Raw genomic sequence first — 23,097 nt, 5'->3', positions numbered from 1 at the left:
GCGTTACGACAATTTGACCATGTTGCCATGCCGTAAAATATTTTGTACGACCTGCCTGTGAAGAGAGACAGAAGGCCTTAAAGCTTATAAATTTATAGACGATGAAAGTAGGGTTGTCAAAACGCTCTTTCTTTTTGTAGACAGTATTGTAGTCCTTCTCACAATGATCATAGAAAATGTTGAAGCCTTGAAATCGTGGCTGGCAAAGCTCCTGGAGCCGATGTGAGTATTGAAATGAAATGACATTTAGCGTGCATGCTACGTAGCTGCTTTAGCCTGCTAGCCGCTGGGTTAGCCTGGCATCAATGGCAGATTCTTGCACGAGTAGCTAACCATCGCTTGTTAGCCTTTCGAAGCACAGAGAGGCACTTTTACTTTTCATTAGTAATGATTGTGCATGATTTAGTGAGTTTGCTTGCGTTTGATGCACTGCGAATTCTTGATTCTGACACTATGGTAGTTAAGAACGCAGTTGGCGCACGGTAGTGTAACTTTATCACAGTTCTGTAGCAAGCTCCTAGCCTTCAACGTGTAGCCCCTCTTGCCTAAAACAGCTGTTGTATCTCTGGGAAAAGTTACTAATTAAAACTGTAGCTATTAGCTCGACATATTTCATAGTTAAATGCACACAAATACTTTGCCTTTGGAGTTTCCATAGTAACACATGCTTTGTAAGCGTTACGCTTTGTCTGTTTTGCTAACGCGAGATCCTAAAATTCTTTTAAATATGTTGACGAGCTCAAATGGGTAATGGAGTGCATTAAAGGATTTAAGTTACCCCCTCCCTCTCTTTTTTGTGCTGTTGGGACAACACACAGTCACTGTTTAATCAACTAATGGAGTAACTCCACAATATTATCGTTGTGTGTCCGAGGTTCATCCTCTAAAAATAAGGAGTTTTTTGCATAGGGGAGAAAAAGTCCTTGCAGAGCCAAAGTGAGGCGTATTTAAGCTGCTTTAACTAAAGGCTGGAGTTCAAGTAGGCATAGTTTCATTCACATTGTTATTACATTTATATTGTTGGTAATTATTAATCATTGGGAATTTCCATGGTCAATGATCCTGTAGTTAAGGGTCAAATTTGACTGTAGCTTTAGTGAGTCAGCAGTTAATTAACTACTAGCAGCTTGTTGCTTGAACTTAGGGCTGTTCGATATAACGATATATATCGGATGATGTTATAAAAACCTCTATCGTTTCATTTTACGCTACCCTTTGTTTCGTGGTGTCGCAAAATAAATTGTTTACGGCAATATATTTTCATAGTTTTGATGGTCACTGTAGTGGCTATATTAATTTCTTAAAGTTCTCTTTTTCTCTTATATTTTATATAACCACACTATGGATGGACAAGCGCCTGTTTTTATGCGTTGTGGTTGTTTATGTTCCACATAAACCTTTCACAATAAAGCTCAAGATCCTGTTGAGACTTTTCAAAATAAACTGAATCACGTGAAAGAGCAGATTATTTAAGGATGGGAAGTAAAAAAAAGAGCCGCCAGGTGTTTAAAAAATAAACCTTTAGGCTCAAACGTTAGAACAGGCTTTTCCCCGCAGCACGCTGTGTAATAAATCCTCACAAAGAAAACGGTGGCCGTTACAACTTATGTCTAAAAATGTATAGTTTCATGCATCGGTTAAAACACTCGACTCCAGCTACATGACGCGCAGCTGGAAACACTTCACGCAAGTCCAGGTTCCAGTAGTTCCATAGCTGACAGTCTCGGAGATCTTTTAGCTTGATTTCTATTTTTTAAGTTTAAAAAAGCAAATGTTGTGTAAGTGGAACTTTTAAACTCATAAATTATTTTGAAAAAGTGCAGGTAAACGCACTGAAATCGTTTTACCAGGCTTTATATTAAATTTAAAAAAGGCATTCGTGCTCAAACTGCAAAGATTACTCTGCTGTTAATTGATTTATTGAGCTTCATAATGCATTGGTCCAGTGCTATATGTCTGATAACTTTGATACTGAAAACCAGCCACAGACTTTTACTTGCATTTTGCAGTGAAGTATAACAAATTCATCCTGTCAGTTTGCATAAATACAAATTACTCTTAAGAAGACAGCGGTCGTAACTGCAGAAGAAGCCATCTAGTTAAGATGCATACATCTTTTCCCTAGGAGACTGTAATGTTTCAAACATGTCAAACAAACTCAACCATTGGCTCAGTTTAAAAGAATAAAATAGGTTTGATGGCTAATAACTATTGTGAGCACATGATGCAAACTGCAGCAAAACTGTATACCAGTGAGCATAAGACGATAATGATCGTGTTTTACGCTTTATGGGCTCTGAAGCTTACATATTTTGTTGTTTTTGTATTTTATTTTGTATCACTTTTGTTTTCCTGTACTTAATTTATGTATTATTTTCTGCATTCATTTGTGTGTTACTAGTTTATGGAACTTAGTTGATTTTGCAGCTGTCTGTCTTGGCCAGGACACTCTTGTAAAAGATATTTTTAATCTCAAGAGTCACATTTTCCTGGGTAAGCAAAGGTTAAAAACAGTGTAGATAACACTGAGCTTTTTTTTTATTTTATTTTATTTGAAAAGCTAGCAGTAAGTTAGACAGACACACCTTGACATGTCCCTCATTTTGTCTTGACATTTAGCTTACTTTGCAGGAACATCTGAGCATTTTTTTTATGCCCACAGAAAGGGTGACCAGAGTGACCAGCTGTAACACAGTGAATTGCAACGCTTGTGTAAAAAGCCAAACCACAACGACACTTCAGACATAGTCACTGCCCTATGTCATTTCTTTCACATGCTCAAAACCCCCTACATTGCATGCATTGTAGCACATCAGAGTTTTCAAAGAATGTGCAGAGTTTTCAAAGAATGGTCATCAAACTTAGTTGTAATCATAATTAGGGCTGCCACGATTAGTCGACTAGTCACGATTACATCGACTATCAAAATCGTCGACGACTGATTTAATAGTCGACGCGTCGTTTGAAGCTTTGTAAGATCCTGAAAAACGCAGGAATAAGTAGCAGGATTTAAGAGTGTAATAACGGACTGAAACAGAAGATGGCAGCACAGCATGTACAAGGATACCAGCTGCCGTTAAACCCCGAAGAAGAAGAAGCAGCGTCCCAGAATTCATAGCGCAGCTTCCAACAATGGTGGCAGCTAGTTAGTTTTAATATTGCTCTTATTATTCTTTCTGGGTCACAAAATAAACATTTAACATATTTTCAGGCGAGAATGTAGCTGTGTAAACCTCAAATATCTGCTCAGTTTATCAAGACACCGCATATTTTCAAAAGCGCTCCGACGTTTTCGGAGACATCTGTTACCCACTAGCTCGATAGCTAGCCGGGGGCTAGGCTAACTAGAGCCGTGAGAACACCGGACTCCCGGCAAATCTTTTTCAAACCCACCGCCGTCTTTCGCTACTCAGGTTAAACATGATATATGAGTCACTTAGATAACTTAAAAATGTAATTGTTTGGCTTTTTTTAGTATTTTATTTGTTCCTGAGTAAATCGGTTTGGCTGAGATTAAAGTTATAGTTTTTACACAGCTGAATAAACGTCAAGCAGACAGCTGATCATCAGAAGTGTGAGATGCTCGAGAATTTACTCCGGTGTCCTGTTATATTTTAGATAGCAAGGAGTTTATTAAACTTCACCGAAACAATCTGCAAATTTCATTAAAATTTAATAAACTATCATCTTGTCTTTATTTTTAGTTAGCACATACCTTAAACAGTTAAAGCTGTAAGCTAATGATAGTTATATAAGAGCAGATGCTGCTGGTGCAATAAGCTGTACGTTTTACCTCCAATGGATGATGATGTGATTAGTCGACTAATCGCAAAAATAATCAGTGACTAGTTGACTATCAAAATAATCGTTTGTGGCAGCCCTAATCATAATTAAATTTTAAGCTATATTACCAATGTTAAGAAATGCTACCATGGAAACCTGTACTCCTTTCCTTCCTATAAGAATAATAACCTTTCTTTTACTTTATGCATTTGGTGGATTGTTTAAGTTTTGTGGCAATGATCTGTCCCCCTTTGAATTTTACGCTTTGCATACATAGATATGTAAATGAATTTGATATGCATTATATTTCAGTTGGTTCAACTAAAACATTTCTCTCAGTTTTAACAGTTTTTTCTTATTAGATATATGAATGAGTGTGTGTATAGATAGATAGATATGTTTTAATATATACATTTTAATCTGCAGATGTGATGCTGACCCCTCTGCATTAGCCAACTATGTAGTTGCTCTTGTGAAGAAGGACAAACCAGAGAAGGAACTGAAAGCACTTTGTGCTGATCAGCTTGATGTCTTCCTACAAAAAGGTATACATTTTATTTTATTTATATAAAGCTTTTCTGCTAATGTGTCAGCAGGCAATTTTGACATTTTGTAGCTCTTCCTGGTTAAGGTGGAGGAAAAACTTTTGCTCCATCATTAAGCTAACAAGGGATTTATTCGTACTCCCCTTGCACATGTCAGACAATAGAGGCTTTGCAGTTAGGTCACAAATCCTTTGGGAATCAGACCTGGTGGCATTGTCAAGGTCAGTGACTAAACTGATTATTAAAAATTAGTTGCTAAGTTTAGACAGATCAGAAGTTTTTTCCCTGCATACAAAAAATGCAGTACCCCTGCAGAGGGGATTTAGTTTTCTTTTTTCCCCCTCATATGCCACCAAGACTGTACTATATAGTTTAAGTAGCTCAAACATGGAATACATGTGGTTATCATAAATAATATTGAAATTATGCAACTTGTTTGATATAGTAAAACAGGCTCTTTGTCTTAACAATGTTAAAAAACTTGATTGAGGCTAGAAAATGACCAATATGGAAATAAGTTGATCAGAAGCATTTGATCCAATTGATGTGTCGTCTTGGCTTCAATTAAACTGATAATGTTAGCCATTACCTGCAACACAAACTGCTTTTCAGCCCCCAGAACTCATATGTATTACCCATTAACAGTCACACTGATGTAGCCTGCATTCTGTAACAGGCCATGTTAATGAAATATCACCTGTATAAATATAGTGAGGCAGGCAGAATACAATGAAATGTATAGAGTCTTAAATTTGAAGTGGAACATCAGCAATGCTATCTTCCTCGTGGATGCCATTTGTGGACCCCACATGTGGCCACCAGAGGGAGTGTTGCATCGTTTGATAGTGACTCTGTATCCAGTGTGATGTGTCCTGATTCAGTCTCTTTATTTTTAGCTCTACACTATTAAAATTAGTTTAGGGGTTTAATTTAGTTGGAAAACATGTTGATGGTTATTACATATGTCTCCTGGATCACTTTAGAATTTTTTAATGTTACATTTTTTTAATCAGGTAGCTTTCCCACATGTCATGGATGCAGTGTTCATATGTGTTATTTTTTATGTGTGTGTTATGCTTTTAGACTTTTGGCCCTTTTTCACAAGACTGAAAACTGCATGCAGTTTTTAATGTGTTCTCGTGATTAATTTTGTCCTTGCAGAGACGGTGGGATTTGTTGATAAGCTTTTTGAATGTTTGACGACCAAGAACTACCTGGGAAATCCTGCTGCCAAGGAAACTCCCAAAGAGGAGATTAAACTGCCTGCAATCAAGGCTGAAGTTGTTGAGGTACACCCTGAAATTGAATAGCTCGCCTTTTGAAAATGAGTGCGCGCACACACACACACACAATTTTTTTTTTTTTTAAACTGGTTGAGTGGTTTTGTTGGAATGGGCATTTCAATTTGAAATCAAAGCTTTTGATAAAATCACTTATTTTGAATGCTTTTTTGTTTATTAAGGCTACGTCCACACGTACATGGGTAGTTTTGTAAACTGAGATTTCTCATTTTCATTTAAAAAAAATTAAAAAATATCTCGTCCACACGTGCAGTTTTCTAAAATGATCTCCGTCCACATGTAAATGCAGAAGTAGCTCACAAAGAGCCAAAGTGAAATCCTCGACCTGTGAAAATTATCTCGCCATTCTTCTGGAAGAAACGCGTGTGAAAGAAAGGCCCAAACGCATTGAAAAAGCTACGTTTTTAAAAAATACCCATGTATTTGTGGACGTAGCCTAAGTTTTAAAGTTATATTATAGCTGATGTTTTTTGTTTTGTTTATTTTGTTTTTTCCCCCTCAAGGCTGAAACACCCGAGGAAGAGAACAGGCGAAGGAGAAGTCCTCTGAGAAATCGCTCTGACTTCAATGAATCCAGGTATATGGCTTGCATTTAACTTTGTCTTTATAAGCAGCTAAAACATTTGCAGGTAGGACACACTTGTTGAACTGTTTAGTACATATTGATGTTGTGTAGTTGTATAGCGATCTTACCAAGCAGCTATATTTCCAGCCCTCCAAGTCCTGCTTTTGGCTTGATTAGGCCCTCGTGTCCACTAATGTGTCCCTTGGCTGTGGCATATCTAGTGTTGGGTGCAGATGGGAGAGTTCATTCACTGATATACGATAATTAACGTAATTTGAAAAGAGTTACGTCTTTAATATGTAGGGTATATTTTCTGCATATTTTTTAGAAATTAAGTTGTTATTAATTTTTTTACTTTATTTTACTTTCTTGAGCTTCTGCTGTGAAAAGCTTCTGTTAATGAAACTAAGCACTTCCCAATAGTTTTAACACAAACAGCCCATTTGGGGACTTAATGGGATTGTGCACACATAAAACAAAGGTAATTAAGCCTTTCCCTAATAACTTGTTTCAGATAAAAGCGTACTTCTCTCAAACAAAGATCATTATTTCAGGGTTCATGTTATGTTAAAGACACACAGAAAGAAATGATCCTTGCGTCTTCATTTGTTATAAGAAGACCCACATTCGTGTCTGAAAACCTGTGAAGTATTCCTGTGTGATTTATACATTTAAAATCAGCAACGCCTCTAACTTCTCATCATCCACACAGGAACCGCGATGAGAGGAGGCGAGACGAGCGCAAGCGCCGTGACTTTGATCGGCACGGGAAAAGCGGCAGCGACTCCCACCGGGAGCGCCATGAGCGGCGCAGGGGCAGCCCCCGCGGGAGAAGCTACAGCAGGAGCCGCAGCCGGAGCGGCAGTCGTGGAAAGAGCAGGGATAGGGAGCACAGAGGAGGCAGAGGTGAGAAAGTCCCCCCTCCCACAACCAATAACAACAACAGCACAGGGGAACAAAGATTGAGGCGCGAAGAAGCTCCTGAATCTCTCGTCAGCACTGCTAAACGGTGCATTAGTGACGGTGACGTGCTGTTGGAGACATGCTGGTGTGAGGCGCTTTAGATGAGAAGACTTGTAGAAATTACGGATGTAGCCGACTCTCGTTTTTATTCCTGTCGGATTGTTGGACAGTGTTGCTGGGAGTTGGTAGAAAGGAAGGGAGAATGTGGACAGCTTTGCAGTCCTATCACTGGGGGTTCAACAACATGGGTTGGGATTGGTCTTCTTACCACCAAGGTTAATCTGCTCATCTTTGTCATTACAAGTTTCCCTCTTTTTGTAATCTATCATTTAATGTAGTGCTTTTAAAAGTCAGCTATGATACAGTACACAATGATTTATGTGATTTACTTGTTTTCAACAGACTTCAAGTCAAAGTTTGAGGCAGAAAGGAAGGACACTGACGGATACAACTCTTCCACCACATCTGGCTCTCAGCAGCAGCAGCAGCAGCAGCAGCACCCGCCACCTCTCCTGCCCTTACACACACCTCTGCATCCCTTTTCCTCTTCTTCCTCGTCTTCAGGAGCTGGGGGTGTACCGGTAGCAACACTGGCTCACTTGCCCGACAGCACTACAGACAGCTGGTCTAGCTACTACGGAACGAGGCAAGATGGTGTTTGCAAACCTTTCAGCAAGGCTGCTTCACTCAAACAGCGCTGCAGGGATTACGATGGTAGGAGCAGAGTTAATCATCCTGTTCTCAATTCCTTTGATTCCTTCTTTCTGTCATTTCGTGTGTCTGCGTGTCTTTTATTTTTTATTTTTCCATCTGAGAGCCTTTTATCTGCTACAGCCCAGTAGCATTAGGGAGATGTTTTCTGTGCATTTCAAAGGGGATCAGAATAACACTGGAGCTTTTTGATGAGATTTAAAGGAAATGTTAAGTTTATGACGGCTGTTGTACAGTTTGCTCAAGTCTCTAGTTTAAACACTACCTTTTTCTTCCCCTGAGGCTTCTGTGCCTTGTTTGGTCTCTTCACTAATGACCACTGCTTAGCACTCATCCTCTTGTCCCCAGTGAAAGGTAGAAAAGCAAGCTGGTTCCCTCTCACTCCCCTCTACACTGAGGCTCAGGAGAGTTTAAACTTACCCACTGTCCCTGAAGTACATTGCTTTCTGTCACCGTGCTCAAACACAGCCACTTGGGACCCAGTTCCTTAATGAGGCTTTGGTGTAAATACATGAACTGTGTGACTTGGCTGCTTTAAACTTAGATGTTTATTCATTTTGTTTAATTCCCATGAATTTTTTATGTTATTGTGTGTGGTGTCTTTTTGTTTGTTTGGCTTTATTAATGTGTGTGTGTGCATGTGTGTTTTGTGACTGTAAAGCAGCAGTTTATATAAACTCCATGTTGTGTACGATATTTATGAATAATCGCTTCTCTCCCTCACACAGAAAAAGGATTTTGTGTCCGTGGTGACCATTGTCTCTATGATCACGGCAGTGACCCCCTCATAGTCGACGATGTCAATCTACCAAATATTATTCCATTCCCACCCCCACCGATTCTGCCACCCGCCGGGCTGCCCATGCCCCCCATCACTGAACCACCTCCCAACCTCAGGATGCCTTCTATGCCACCCTATGGCCAGCCACCACCACCAGGTGTTTTCCCTATGACAGGTGAGTATTAATGCTCCTCTAATCCATAAGTTTGTGCTTCATCATATTGCGAAGTTTTACAATTTGCATCTACAAAATAGTGAAGCCAGAAGAACCGTGTTCCTCTCTCAAACATTTGGTTTTGTGTGAGACGCGTTGTTCTTCCACTGGCCTTTTTCAGTCTGGTCACAATATACATACCTTTCCTTTGGCTTGTAGTATCATTGATTTATGAAGATATTTTTGCATGAGTTTCCCCAATGTTTGAGAGCTAACAAACATCTCTTTAATATAATAGAAGTAGGATTAAATCATAAATCGTTTTCATTTAGAAACAATTTTGTCCCCACTCACAACAAAATCCAGCTAACTAATATGGTAAATAAATGGTAAATGGCCTGTATTTATATAGCGCTTTACTAGTCCCTAAGGACCCCAAAGCGCTTTACATATCCAGTCATCCACCCATTCACACACGATGGCGATGTGTTGAAAGTGTAGCAGGTCACATGTAAGACATCGTGGCCTCAGTAATGTGACACTGTACTCCTTACTCTGATGGCTGATTTGACAACACCAGAGGTTTTAAATATGTAAAGATTCAAATGAACGGTATAGTGGAATTAGAGCAGGGCGATATGGCCAAAAATATTTATCACGATATATATTTGAAAATTTGCGATAACGATATAACTGACGATATAATTGATGCGAGACAAAATACAACTCCACAACGTTACTAGCGCAAAAAGACAACCTATCATTTATTTTCACTTAAACAAGAAGCTGGTTTTTATGTACATTAAAGCTTTATAAAAATGTAACAGTGCAAATGCAAATTCCTTGCTGAAAGTTTAACCAAAAGGCATTTCCAGTAGAAATGGGCTGACATATCCTGAGCATAACCATGTATAATATTCACTGAAGTTAAAAAGAGGTGCTTTGCAACATTAAACTGCAGTGTGCAGTACGTATTTTTCGGACCATAAGGTGCACGGGATTATAAGGCACATTAAGCGAAACAAAGCAGTCAGATAAATCAAACTTTATTAAACTCATTCTTCTTGCTTCCTCCACTTCTGTACCATTGATTCATTAATGTTGAATTCTCTGGCAGCGGCTCTATTCCCATGTTGTTGCAGTATATTAATGACTAACCTCGTATTGTGGATGGATTATCTCAGTTGTTCTCCTGACTGAAGATTGGTCCGTTTACAGCATCCTGCCATGCGATTGCATTTGTCTCTAACCATGAGGAACCTTAACGTTAACTTTTATAAGTGGAAAAGTGTTAGTGTTCGTCCTCCAGCTTCACTGTTTATGTTATGCTAACATAGCTGTGTCGCTAGCGATCACGTAGCACATAATTATATACCAGCTAGCCCAACTTCAGTAACCCTACAAACGTCACTGCTGTTTAGTTTCCTGTCTTCATTTATGTTGGAAGTGATAGCAGAGCTGTACGTTTGATTTTTTTCAGAAATCTCTCAGTCAGAACATGCAATATCATGCTTAGGTAACTAGCGAAACTAGCGAGCTAACTTCCGCTAGCTTCCTGCTAGCTTCTAACTCCGTTAAATGTAATGCATTTTGTTTTCATGGATGCCTGGAAGTTAAACTTCATAGTTACACCTGGTAAAGCAGCAATGCTGATCGTTTTATTAAAGATGAAAGAATTTAGACAGTTTTTAACTCTTAGTGATGCTGCAGTGTTCGTTTGACCTGAAGTATACGGAGTTTAGGACCCAGATTACTCCCAGATTTAAGGGCATCTTAGTCCGACGACCGCTTGCATGTTCTGCAACAAAATGTGCTTTGTCGTGTATCTGACGGACAAACACCAAACCAGTTCCACATCACTGAAGTTGCACCATTTTTACAAACCAATTCTGGTTCATCTGTTTCACTCAACAATCGGCCATGTGCGTATGAAAACAAAGGCACTGCGCATGCGCGTTTTACTCATATTCTATCGCGATATTTCATTTTCCTATCGTTGCCTAACATTATACCGGTATTACCGTGAACGGTATAATATGGCCCAGCCCTAATTGGAATGAGATGTCACCACTCTGGTGTGTAGAAAAGCAGCTGTCTTCAATATTATATGTATGTATATGTGTGAGTGAGTGAAAACACTTGCCCGACTTGACAACGTGCTCAGTTGTAAAGAGTTTTTGTTGAATTTCTCAAGGGAAGAAATCAACCTGTGCAATCTTCCTGCCTTTGAGTTGCACTATTGCCGATCAGTTTCACACTGGCTGTGTTTTGTTTTTGCAAATCATCATGATGATTTAAAAAGATGTATTTAAATCCAAAGCGCAAAAATCTTATGTATCTACATACGTTTAGAGTAGACGTGCTACACAGTAGATAGCTGCCCATTGATCATAAACAGTACATAAAAAAAAATATTTTGCCTTTTTTTTTTTTTTTTTTTTTTAAATATATATTTCAAACATGGGGGGTGATGACTGAAACATTTGACCTGATAGGCTTTTATTGTTTCAGCTACTTTTTAAGGCTGTTAAAGTTATGAGATTTCTATCTTCCACTTGATAAATGGATAGTGTGTCATAAAGTTTAAGCAAATCTATCGAGAAGACGCCGCAGTTTCCTGGTGCATCTGCTTTTATATTAAAGCAGTCAGATTTTCACTGAAATACTTCTTTAATACTATACATGTAATATACTGTAGAGTCATTGCAAATTTGCATTTTGTCATTTCCTTTTTTTTTTTTTTTTTTTTTTTGGTAATTTTTATTTCATTTTGATTTTTTGGTTTTGATTTCAGTTGAGTTTCATTTAGTTTCCAGAGTTGATTTTTCTCATTTATTAGTTTTATCGCCACATTTAGTTTTTGTTGTTATATTGACTCCATTTTATTTCATTTTAATTTTCCCAGTTCACAAAATAATTTTAGTTGGTTTTAACTTTCTGTTTTGTTTAATCTAGTTTTTAGTTTTCATTTAATTGACTAATTTATTTTCTTTCACATCTAGTTTTAGCTTTTAGTTGTAGTTAACTATAATGACCTTTTGTACCTGAGACATCAGCTTGGGCTTGTGTCTCCCTCAGGACCCCCACTGATAGCAACCAGTGGGATTGATACCCCCAACCACCAATCTGCAATCACTTCTTCTCCTCCCGTCGGACCGCCTGGTGTGGGCCGACCTCCTACACTTCCTCCTCCTCCTCCACCTCCTTCCTCGACCTCATCTGTGTCTCTTCGTCCCCAATATGTCCAGTCTGAATGTAAGCAGGGCTGCTTTTGCTTTTCAGATTGGGACTGTGCATTTGGAAGAGATTTTGCTGTGTTGCTTTTTATTTGGGTGTTCCTTTTAGTGTGTTTATGTTGTTGAGTTGTTATTTTTTACTTCTCATTTCTGTGTGCTTTAATAGTTACAGTATGATAAAGGTTAGTTTACTAAATATCTAAAATAACTAAGATGGTAAGGGTTATTTAAAACAAAACACTTTTTGGTTCTGTTTCTGTTTCCTGTCACTGTAAAGTAGTTGTTGTATGCCGTGTGTGTTTGTGTGCACAATTGGCATGTGTTTCTTGAGCCTGCAGTAACAGTTGTGGACCAGAAGGTAGCGCTGTGTATTAACCTAAAAACAAAAAAACCAAGCATCTCTGGGAAATTTTGTCATGACTCATTTAGTTGAGTGCTTCCTGCTATGATTATGCACATGAGGGTTTCAGTTACAGACTCTTTAAAAGACTTTAAAGAACTAAAAAGAAATTGGTCTATTTGGTATTTGCAAACTTTGGGTTTGTGATCTGTTACCACAACTGCCGTGAAGGGCCTCTTTCTGATAATTTTGCACTTGTGTGTCACAAATGTAGATAAGAATGAAAAGCATCATCTTGGTTGTTAATTTTTATCTTTGTTTGTTTCTTGCTGGGTTATTTTGCGCACTTACAATAACTGTAATTTTTATTTCTCGCATTTTGTAGGTTTTGTTTATGAATTTTATCCTGGACTACATGTTAAACTCATGTCACAGGTTGCTACCTATTCAGTGGTTACATTTAAAGTCAAAGATTCTTTTTTTATTAATATGTTTGCTTGTATTCACTTTTTCATATTTTTAAATGTTTTCATATTCCCCCCTAACGGTATGTGCGTCTGTTCACTTTTACACATTAGACAACTACGATGCAGAAGGCTACAACCCAGAATCTCCAGGCCTGACTGTAGCAGGACGTAACCCATATCGTCAGTTTATTCCCCGGGTGCAGACTCAACGCTCCAACCTCATTGGCCTCACCTCCAGTGAAGGTCAAGGCTCCAGAGGTAACAACCTCATTTACAGGGTTTTTTTTTTTTTAATTCAACCTGATCCTGGGAAATTGACCTTCTCAGACTGATTTGACTTCTTGCGTATCTTCTAGCTGCCAACATAGTGATCCAGACAGAGCCAGCTACTGCACCCAGCACTCCTGGAAGTAACGTGTCCCGTTTCAACACAGAGCAGGACAGCAGGAAGAGGACCATGGGACCCAGTACAGCTGAAGGGCCAGCACCTAAAAAACCCTGGATGGAAAAGTAAGAGATTAAAGAAAAAAAATCTACATATTTGATTTAGGATGTCATTTATTCTGCACAGTGTTTTGTTTTATGTGAAGAAATTGGAGTACGGTAGCCAGCTGAAATGTAATCAAGTTGGTGCCTCACCCCATTACTTATTACTGCTCAGGAGGTCAGCAGCAAGTGTTGTCTCAGTTGTAAGCAGGTAGATACAAGCATCCCAGTCATGAGGATTTCTTTGCATTACCTCTACTTGGAGTACATTTAAACTGTCATACAGGTTGTAGGTTGGAAGTAGTCTTCTTTAAATAAAACCATAATATGGCCAAAACTTGAATCCCAGATCATCAATCATCGCTAAATTTTGATTAACTCATCTGCTTTTTTCCTTCATTTATTTATTTTTTTTTATGAAAACAAAACTACCAAATTAGTGATGTTAGCACTGAAATGTTCTTTTTAGGCCAAGCTTCAACAACCAGCATAAGGGTGCTTTTCCCAAGAGGACTTTTTATGTGAACACAAAGTTGGAGGTGCGCAGGATCCCGCGCGAGCTCAACAACATCACCAAACTCAACGAGCACTTCAGCAAGTTTGGAACCATCGTCAATATACAGGTAAAATGCATCCAGTTTTGGTTGTTGTTGTTGTTTTGCTTTTTTTAATGAGTGCTCCCCACAAAGTTCATAGACATTAGGCCTGCAGGAGAATGAATTCAAAACATTTACGGACTTGCACGTGCACTCTCAATCCAGGTTGTGTTTGGCGGAGACCCAGAGGCAGCATTGATCCAGTACACAAAGAATGAAGAAGCCAGACGAGCCATATCCAGCACAGAAGCGGTCCTTAACAACCGCTTTATCCGCGTGTACTGGCACCGCGAGCTTGGTGCTAATGCCACAGGCCTTCAGCAGCAGGAGCAGAGCTCAGGGAGCCAGGTTGCCGGGTCAGTGCCCAACCAGGGGCTGCAGCACAGCAACATGCATAAAGTTGGTATTAACAGCGGAGACATTGAGAATCCTTTGATGACAATTTTATATATATTTTTAAAATATCCATTGATTTACCCTCACTCGTTTTATCTGCAGGGGATCAAGCAGCACAATCCAGCTGCTTATGTGTTGAACAAGACTGTACCCAAGCATCATCTGTCTGCAACAGCTGGGGCCACGACAAATGCCAAGTCGGACAACCTGAATCCAAACACGGACACGGCTGCTGTATGTTTTAAGTTTATCTTGCAGACAATATCAGGCAAAGTGGATATTATATAATATACAAAAGTATAATATTATGATGGCACGTGTGTTACAACATTTTCACAGTGATTTATGTGTGTTTGTTAGCTAAAATTGTATTTGTAAAGAAATTAATTATATATTAATTTTCCTTTTTTTGCCCCTCCACCTTTTTCCTTAGGTGGTGCCTGCTACTACGAACACCCTGAAGGGACACTACACTTCCACAGCCGCCAAGTCTTCCTCAAAGAGCCTTGGGAAAACGGGAAAAGCACTGGAAGCACATGAAGCTCTCAAGAAAAAGCAGGCACGTTGCTTAACTTGGTTACGCATTTTGACCATTAAAAGAATAGCAGAGCTAAGCCATTTCCTTCTCTCAGGAGCCACAGCTAAGAAGGCTACTACCACTGAGAGAGAAAACTGTTTGGGGGGTTTTGAATGTTTTTGATTCCCTTTTTCTTTTTCCCCTCCTTTAGGAGGCACTAAAACTCCAGCAAGACATGAGAAAGAAGAAACAGGAGATGTTAGAGAAACAGATTGAGTGTCAGAAAGTAAGACATTTAACATTGAAACTATTCTTATCTGTAATCCTTCCTCTTTTTCTCCAGTGTACTGTCAACGTTCTTTCTGATACCATTTTTCGTGCCCTTCCAGGCGCTGATAAGTCGGCTGGAGAAAAACCGAGGCATGAAACCTGAAGAGAGGGCCAACATCATGAAAACGCTGAAAGAACTAACGGAAAAGATCACCCAGCTCCAGAATGAAATGAACCTTGCCTCCCAGGTCTCAAGCGCCAAAACTAACCACAGCCAGCCCAAAACCAAGACTGATGTAAGTTTGGCTTCCTTTTTGTCTTTGTACGTAACTGAGAGTAGGGGCGGGAAATTTAGGCCGAAAATTATATCACACATTGGTAGAGTTGTTTATTTGCCTTTTTTTCACACTTCACAGGTCCTTTTTAAAAAGGCGTTTCTTCACATAAAAAACATTTTTTATATGAAGAATAAAACTGCATACATTGAGTAGGTAGATGTTTATGAGTTTAAATTTTTTTATATACATTTTGTGTACTCTAAACCTTAGATGCTGGTGGATTAATGTATTTATGGGGTCTTTATTAAGCAGTAGAAAGAAAGACCCTCCAGATCTCAATTTATAATATCTTAAAAATATTTGCTGTGTGTTTTCTAAGTTTAAGAACTATATAATATCTCTGAGCCACTGGTAAAGGAGAGGGGGAGTACATTTCTTTCTTCTTTTTAGGGTTAGACAGCTTGCCTCGAGTGTGCTGACCGCATCAAGGGGGGGGGTGAGAGTGCGTAGGATTCCACTGATGTTAAACCAAAATGTGTCAAAAAACATTCTCTATAGGCTCTAAAACTACTTGGCCACAAGGTATAGACATTTACGTATATACAGGATATGTACACACAGGCTGTCCTATATCAGAATCAGAATCAGAATACTTTATTGATCCCTGGGGGAAATTATTTTTTGTTACAGTGCTCCATTTTAAACCAACATTAAGACAAGACAGACAATACGCTAACTAAGAATAGTACAATATATACATATATATACATACATACATACATAAGTCACTTATAAATAAATATTTGGAAAAGAAACATGTGTAGTTGTAGCAGCAAACAGTGTGTTAAGTGGATGCGTTGTACAGGGAGATGGCCACAGGCAGGAATGATTTCCTGTGTCGTTCAGTGGTGCTTTTCGGTAATCTCAGTCTCTCACTGAACGAGCTCCTGTGACTGACCAACATGTCATGGAGTGGGTGGGAGGTGTTATCCAACATTGTCTTTATCTTGGACAGCATCCGCCTCTCCGACACCACCTTGAGGGAGTCCAGCTCCATCCCCACAACATTGCTGGCCTTACGGATCAGTTTATTAAGTCTGTTGGCATCTGCGACCCTCAGCCTGCTCCCCCAGCATGCAACAGCATAGAGGATCGCACTGGCCACAACAGACTCATAGAAAATCCTCAGCATTTTCTGGCAGATGTTGAAGGACCTCAGTCGCCTCAAAAAATAGAGACGACTCTGGCCCTTCCAAGTGAATAACCAATAACCGCTCAGCCTCAACAAATCTTTGCTGTTTTCACATTCGTTTTCTCCTCTTTGCATGTAGTTGTGTCCTAGTCCTAGGCCCTTTTCAAATTTCAGCTGTATGAGTTCCTATACCTGGGATTGGGTCCTTTTTAGTCTGAATGCAATGAAAAAAATGGTTCTTTTGGGGGGGGGGGGTTGTTATTTTTCCTGGAAATTCCAAGGAATGCTTATCTTTTAATCCATATTGAAAGAAACGGTTCTTACACTAATCTTAGGTTTGCAAAAATTGAAAAAAAGATCAAAAAGTCAATGTTGGTTCTGTACAGGACCGAAGTAGAGGATCTGTTTGAATATTGGGTGCATAGGAATAAAGTTTTTTTTTTGGGGGGGGGGGGGGGTTTGGTTTTTAATCACAATTTCGATTCACACAGTTTTGTCTTGATTGACCTTGTTAGACCAACAAGCACGCTCCACCCCCCCCTCCTTTATTTGTAAACACAAGTTGATATTTGTGTATTTAATTGCTTCTCTGGATTAAGTAAACAAATTTCTTTTCTATGACATGCGATCAGGCCCACAAGGAGCTGCTAGATGCTGAGCTGGACTTTCACAAGAAGATGAGCTCTGGAGAGGATACAACAGACCTCAAAAGAAAACTGGGGCAGCTACAGGTGGAGGTAATACTCTGTCTGTCTCTCTCTCTCTCTCTCTCTCTCACTCACTCACTCACTCACTCACACACTCTCACACTCACACACTCTCACACACACACACACACACACACACACACACTCTCACACACATTCTCTCTCTCTCACACACACATTCTCACACACACGCACAGAAAATACACATGGATAGAAACAGACACAAAGTTAATCATTGACAGCATCTTGCATCATCAACACTTTCGTTGAGAACTGAATTAGAGGATGTGATACCAAGAAATGCCTTAGAGGAAGTGTGCAAATGAGATTATAGTCGCAGCCTGTTCTGCAAGGGGTGGAAAGAGATGGTATCTGTCCACCGATTAAAATAAATCAAATAATATATTAAATTCATTAGTTTATTTGTGTTCTGTCAGACGTGTCAGGCAGAAAGGTTTTTTTTTTTTTTTTTAAACCATCTATGTTCTGTTTGTTTTATTTGACTGTGATAACTGGAACCTGATCCTGCAGTTTCTGCACAAGCTCCAGATCCGCTGTGTTTAGTGTTATTCGCTCAGCTCGAAGCTTCGTAAGAGTCCTAATGAATCTGATGCGAACGTCTTGGTGATACCACAAGACACCTACACAAGATGTAAATGACCTATTGCTTCCTTCCTGTTAAAAGGGAGTTTCTCTTTCCCGCTTACCCCAATCGCTACTCATAGGGGACCGACTGTTGTGGTTTGCACACTATCGTCACAAGGTCTTTACCTTGCAGCATAATTGCCTTGAGGCGACTGTTTTTGTGAACTGGCCTTATATAAATAAACTTGAATTGTATTCAATAATGAAAAAAAAAAAGAGTTTTATGGTAAATTTTCAGTTTACCTCTGTACTGTTATCTTAGTCGGCTCCAGTAGTTGCCAGACGCACTCCTCCAGATGCTTGCTTTGTAGTCCCCTCGGGGTTTTGACACATCAGATTAAACAGCATTTTATTACTACACTCCATCAAAGTGTAAGGAGGTAGACTTACACACACTTATCTACTGAATTGGTGGCTTTTCTTGAGGTAATTAGTATTGCAGTTTTGTTTGGAGTATTTGTACATTATATTTCATGTTCTATAACTTGCATTTAACCTCATCTTTGTTGCATTCATTCTGGATCAGGTCTCTTGTAAGTTAGCGTGGTTTCCTGGTTAAGTGAGCAATGACACATAAATAACACATCTTCCCAGTGATTCTGCCAAAAGTCATTAATTAGGTTTCAGGTTAGGTCATGCAGCCCATACAGTTATTTATTTGTATTTTTTGGTGTTACACACAGTGTTTTCTTCTTCTTTATCCTCTAAATTTGCTGTGCACGCAGACGGCTGTGGCTTAAGATCAGGCTAACAACAACATAGCTTTTGTTAGCAACAACCTGCTTTGCATTTTTTTTCCTTTAACCCCAGGGTCTTAAATTGGCTAGTTGTTTAAAAATGGATATGCATCCCCCATCCATCTAAACTCGGCCCGCCTTCTGCACATTAAACTGCAGCCACTTAAGCAAGCCCAGAGGAACATCTGCTAACGAAGCCAAATAAGACACACGTCCTACACTGATGGAGCTGCGCCTCATTAAAGTTTGAGACACTGGTCCTTGTAAGAAAATCGCAGGATGACAATTAAAGGGAGAGTGGTTGTGAGCTTGTGGAGTGTCTGAGAAGGAAGGAGATGTTTTTAAAAATGGAGGAGTGACAACTAGTGGTAAAGGGCAGAAAGTGAGAGAGTAAGGGTTTGTAGAAAATGTTTCAGCTCTGAAGGGTTGTGATGGCCTGCTCCTTTTTGTTGTTGTTTTTGTATTTTTCCATAAACTTTTTTTTTTTTTTTTTAAAGTTATTCAATATATAAATTAGACACACAGTGGTGTGTAATTGTGTACTGAAATCAAACAGCGTCCAGTCAACCGCCCTTTCTGTCCTCCTTTAGGCAACACGTTTGGGTTTGATCTGGCCTCCAGCAGGTCGAGGTCGCGGCCGAGGAAAGCTGGGCCCAGATCCTGGTGCGATGCACGTGGGCCGTGGCCGGAGTCGAAACCGGGAAATGATGGCGCGCGGCGGGGCTGTGAACCGTATGGTGGTTGATCACAGACCCAGAGCCCTGGCTATTTTAGGGGTCACTCAGGAGGAAAAAGAAGAGCTAATGCCGCACTTTGTGGTAAGAATATGGCAGGATCTCTCCCTCCAGTAATACAGCACGATGTTATTGCTAAGTAATAAAAACTGTAGTAATAAATACCACTTTATTCCCTCTTATATCTTTTAGATATGTTAAGTGAATCATTTTCCCTGTGATAAGTCATAAATGTTTTGATGTGTATAAGTATATCCTGATTGGCCAACTGATATTTTTAAACCTAGAAATTTGGTGAAATCGAGGATCTCCGTGACCAAGACGCCAACAGTGTCGTCATGACCTTTAAGACACGGAGTGAAGCAGAGAATGTAAGTCACATGGCTCCAAATGTGTATGGGCTACATGTTCTCTTAATCTTGCTGCTTTTCCTCTAATCCTCTTCTAATAATAATAGAATAAATTAATACATTAAAATAATTAAAATACTCCAGTATAGCATCTAAAAGAGCTGTACCTCTCTTTGGTGTTCTAGGCAGCAAACCAGGGAGCTAAGTTCAAAGGTCGTGTTCTGCAGATTTCCTGGTACAAGCCCAAGACGCCCTCTGTTACAACGGAGCCCGAGGAAGAGGAGGCTAAAGATGAGGACAGTGCGGTATGACAAATACACACACAGCTTCATGTTTTCCCAGTAACTAAAACAAATTAAGGAAAGGGCGTTGTGTACGACACAACTTGAAAATCTGAGTTGGGGAAACTTTTGAAGTTTTAGTTACATTCACAAAATTTTACTTGGTTATTTCTTTCTGCTGCTTGTTAATTTTTAACAGCAGCTCCCAAAGGAAAAGGAGTGCTAGCCTCTCAGTACTAAGAGCATCTTAGCCCCATGAGTAAAACTGCATTACTGTCAGGTGAAATCCTTATGCTGTATTTATTTAAGGGGTTTGTTTCCTCCTTTGAGGTTGTGCCATTTCTTATATGTAACTTTTGTTTTTAAAGGTACGGTTGCCATTCTGAAAATGTGTCTGTGCACAGGTAGAGATTTGTGGTCAGATTTCCTCTGACTGCAGATCTACTTATAGCCACTTCATGCTCATCACGTTTTATCACAGGAGCTGAAACAGACAGATTTCTGGACAGGTCTACAGACTAGTTTGACTGGCAGAGATTAGGATTAATTTCCTGAGACTGATCAGCAGGTCACCTGTCATGGTGGATTCACCGATGGCTAACCAATAGAATGGAGGATGTCTAAATCTAAAGCATAAGAAATATCAGAAGCAGGCAGTCTGACCACTATAGGATTTTTAAGATCAGTACCAATATTTGGTGATTTTAAAATCTGATATTCCAGTATATTTTTGGATTGTTTTTTTTTTTTCTTTAAACAGTTACCTAAAAATTTTTATTTGTTACAATATTATTAAAAATAGCTAATATCAGACTAAATAATTTCCCTCTGCTACACTTTGAATCACTTTCTGTTTGCTGTGTTCTAAACATGCATGTTGCCAGGAGGAAAGCTGACTTAAAGTTTCCAGAAAAAGCATAAATATAAATGCTAACATGGTATTTATTTCTACAGAAGGAAGCTAGCTCGTATTTACCTGGGGAGGAAGAGGAAGAAGAGGAGGAGGAAGAGGATGACGATGAAGACGATGAGTACGAGAGTCGATCTTGGAGGCGATAATGACATTCGTCATTATCATTAACTGCTCTCCGTCAGAATCAGTGGTCCCCCACTCCCACTCCCACGCAGATTAAAATTGATGTAAAGGAACTCGCATTTTTTTTTTTTCCCTTTCCAGTATTTTCAAAGTAATTTTAGACTCTAATCAAAGTAAAAGAAAAAAACGTCTTTACTTTATTGTACATGAAAAGAAGTGTAGATGGTCAACAGTTTTTTGTATCCCTCAACTAAACAGTTGTTTAAAACATCTCACTTTTGCTGAGAAAGATACATGTTTAGTTGTTCTTATAGCTAGAAAAACTTATGTAAGTTTCTGTGTGCTTACCAGATGGACAATATCAGTAATGCACAACATTTGTGTCGACTGTGAATAGGTATTTTTATACATACTGTATTTAAGCTCTTTTTCTCACCAGTTTTTGTAGAATCTTGTCCTCCGTTCAGGGACAGCCATTCCATCACCAACAGAACGTTCTCTGCCGCTACCACAGAGAAATTTATTTATTCTTTTTCCACACTGCATAAATGCACTGTGCCGTACCGATATTGGCAAAGTATGGTACAGCTTTCACTTCGCTCATAGTTTTGATGTGGTAAAGCCCAACGTGTTAAAGGATTGCATCTTTCTTTTTCCCTAAATGTGTGCTGGTATGAATATTTGCCAGTGCACATGCATGTTGGTGTTCCTAATAAACAGACAGACCCATAGAGATGCTGCACCGTGGCCATACAGCCAGTGCAGGTACAATAGGATACCAGTGCAATAAAAAAAACACAATCAATGTTTACAAACTTCCATGCACTTCATATACAGTCATGTAGTCATGTTCGGGAAAAAATCGCCCCCACACACTTGTATTTTGTTGCTCACTCAGTTGTCCAGTGCCACTCTGTGTAAATACACACCCAAACACATGTTGTAATGTTCATCTGCTAAGAGTGCGTAACATTTTCACTTGTTTTCTTCTGTCACTTGGTCATTCAGAGGCCCTGACGGGACAAAGATCAGATCACCCATTTCAAAAATGTGAGATCTATAGACAGGTGTTTGAATGTAATGCTTAAAAAGAAAAAAAAAAGAATATATAAATAATTTCTTTGCCTTACACAGTCAGCGGATTGCTGAGTTTTTACAGGACGTGATTTACTTTTGTAAATTTTGTAAATGCTTGAAAGAGAAATTACTGATCTTTTTTTTTTTTTCTTTCTTTCTAAGTTTAATATTTTTTTGTTTTGTTTTTTCCCCCTTTTTTTTTTTTTTGGGGGGGGGGGGGTTAACGACTGATGAGGTTGTGTCAGGTAGAAAATGTTGAGCAGGAGAGCTTAGTATCTCTGCTTTAGTCACAAGAATTTTGTATTTTCAGTTTTCAACCAGTTCATATTGTTATTTGACTAAACTTGTCATTTAAGTAGGTTTTTGTTTGTTTGTCTGTTTATGAAATATAAGAGCTGCTCCGAGCTGTGGAAAACACTCTGAAAGACACTGAGTCATGCCCGTAACAACATTGATTTAGCTTAAGTGCAGCTTTGCCTCTATCTGAATATTGTCAAACTGTGCTCCGAAGCCACTCTGTGAGTAAAACCACAGTGTGTGAGTTCATGATAAATATTTTTATTTTCTGCTTTGCCTTTTTTTTTTTTTTCCCCCCATATACTGTATTTTAGAATCCTCAAGGTGGGAGGAATCAAAAACCATTAAAACTCACATACAAATGCATTTGGTTAAAGAATTAGTCCTGTCCCTTCCACCAGATGCATTTACATGCAGCTTAATGACGTTTTGTTTGATTTATGCTTTTTGTAACTCAGCTAAACTGATCATATCCAGTTTGAATGAAGCACCATAGGAGAAGAAAGACTTTAACTTATTACTGTGCAGACTATATATATGTATGTATGTATGTATGTATGTATGTATATATATATATATATATATATATATATATATATATATATATATATATATATATATATATATATATATATATATATATATGCACATT

General features: G+C 39.0%; 1 protein-coding gene across 2 annotated transcripts; it reads left to right on the top strand.

The window, feature by feature from the left end:
• The first annotated feature begins 21 nt into the window (after positions 1-21).
• On the top strand, positions 22-21,233 carry rbm27 (RNA binding motif protein 27). Of its 2 annotated transcripts, XM_080867732.1 has the most exons (21): positions 23-222; positions 4,210-4,328; positions 5,490-5,617; positions 6,133-6,206; positions 6,907-7,100; positions 7,560-7,871; positions 8,597-8,824; positions 11,882-12,058; positions 12,958-13,104; positions 13,203-13,356; positions 13,802-13,955; positions 14,094-14,327; positions 14,427-14,558; positions 14,758-14,883; positions 15,053-15,127; positions 15,231-15,407; positions 17,214-17,318; positions 19,261-19,488; positions 19,692-19,775; positions 19,940-20,059; positions 20,990-21,233. In XM_080867732.1, the coding sequence occupies exons 1-21, from the start codon at positions 164-166 to the stop codon at positions 21,092-21,094; spliced, it is 3,132 nt and encodes a 1,043-aa protein (XP_080723858.1). In that variant the 5' UTR covers positions 23-163; the 3' UTR covers positions 21,095-21,233. The 2 variants fall into 2 exon arrangements, with proteins under 2 accessions (XP_080723859.1, XP_080723858.1); XM_080867733.1 differs by lacking the exon at positions 11,882-12,058 and having other exon boundaries at positions 22-222.
• The last annotated feature ends 1,864 nt before the right edge of the window (positions 21,234-23,097 follow it).

Source organism: Rhamphochromis sp. 'chilingali' (genome assembly GCF_963969265.1).
Source record: "Rhamphochromis sp. 'chilingali' genome assembly, chromosome: 19".
In the NCBI taxonomy this organism is placed as follows: Eukaryota; Metazoa; Chordata; class Actinopteri; order Cichliformes; family Cichlidae; genus Rhamphochromis; species Rhamphochromis sp. 'chilingali'.
Note: the sequence above shows the minus strand (reverse complement) of the source record. Positions and strands in the feature narration are given on the sequence as shown.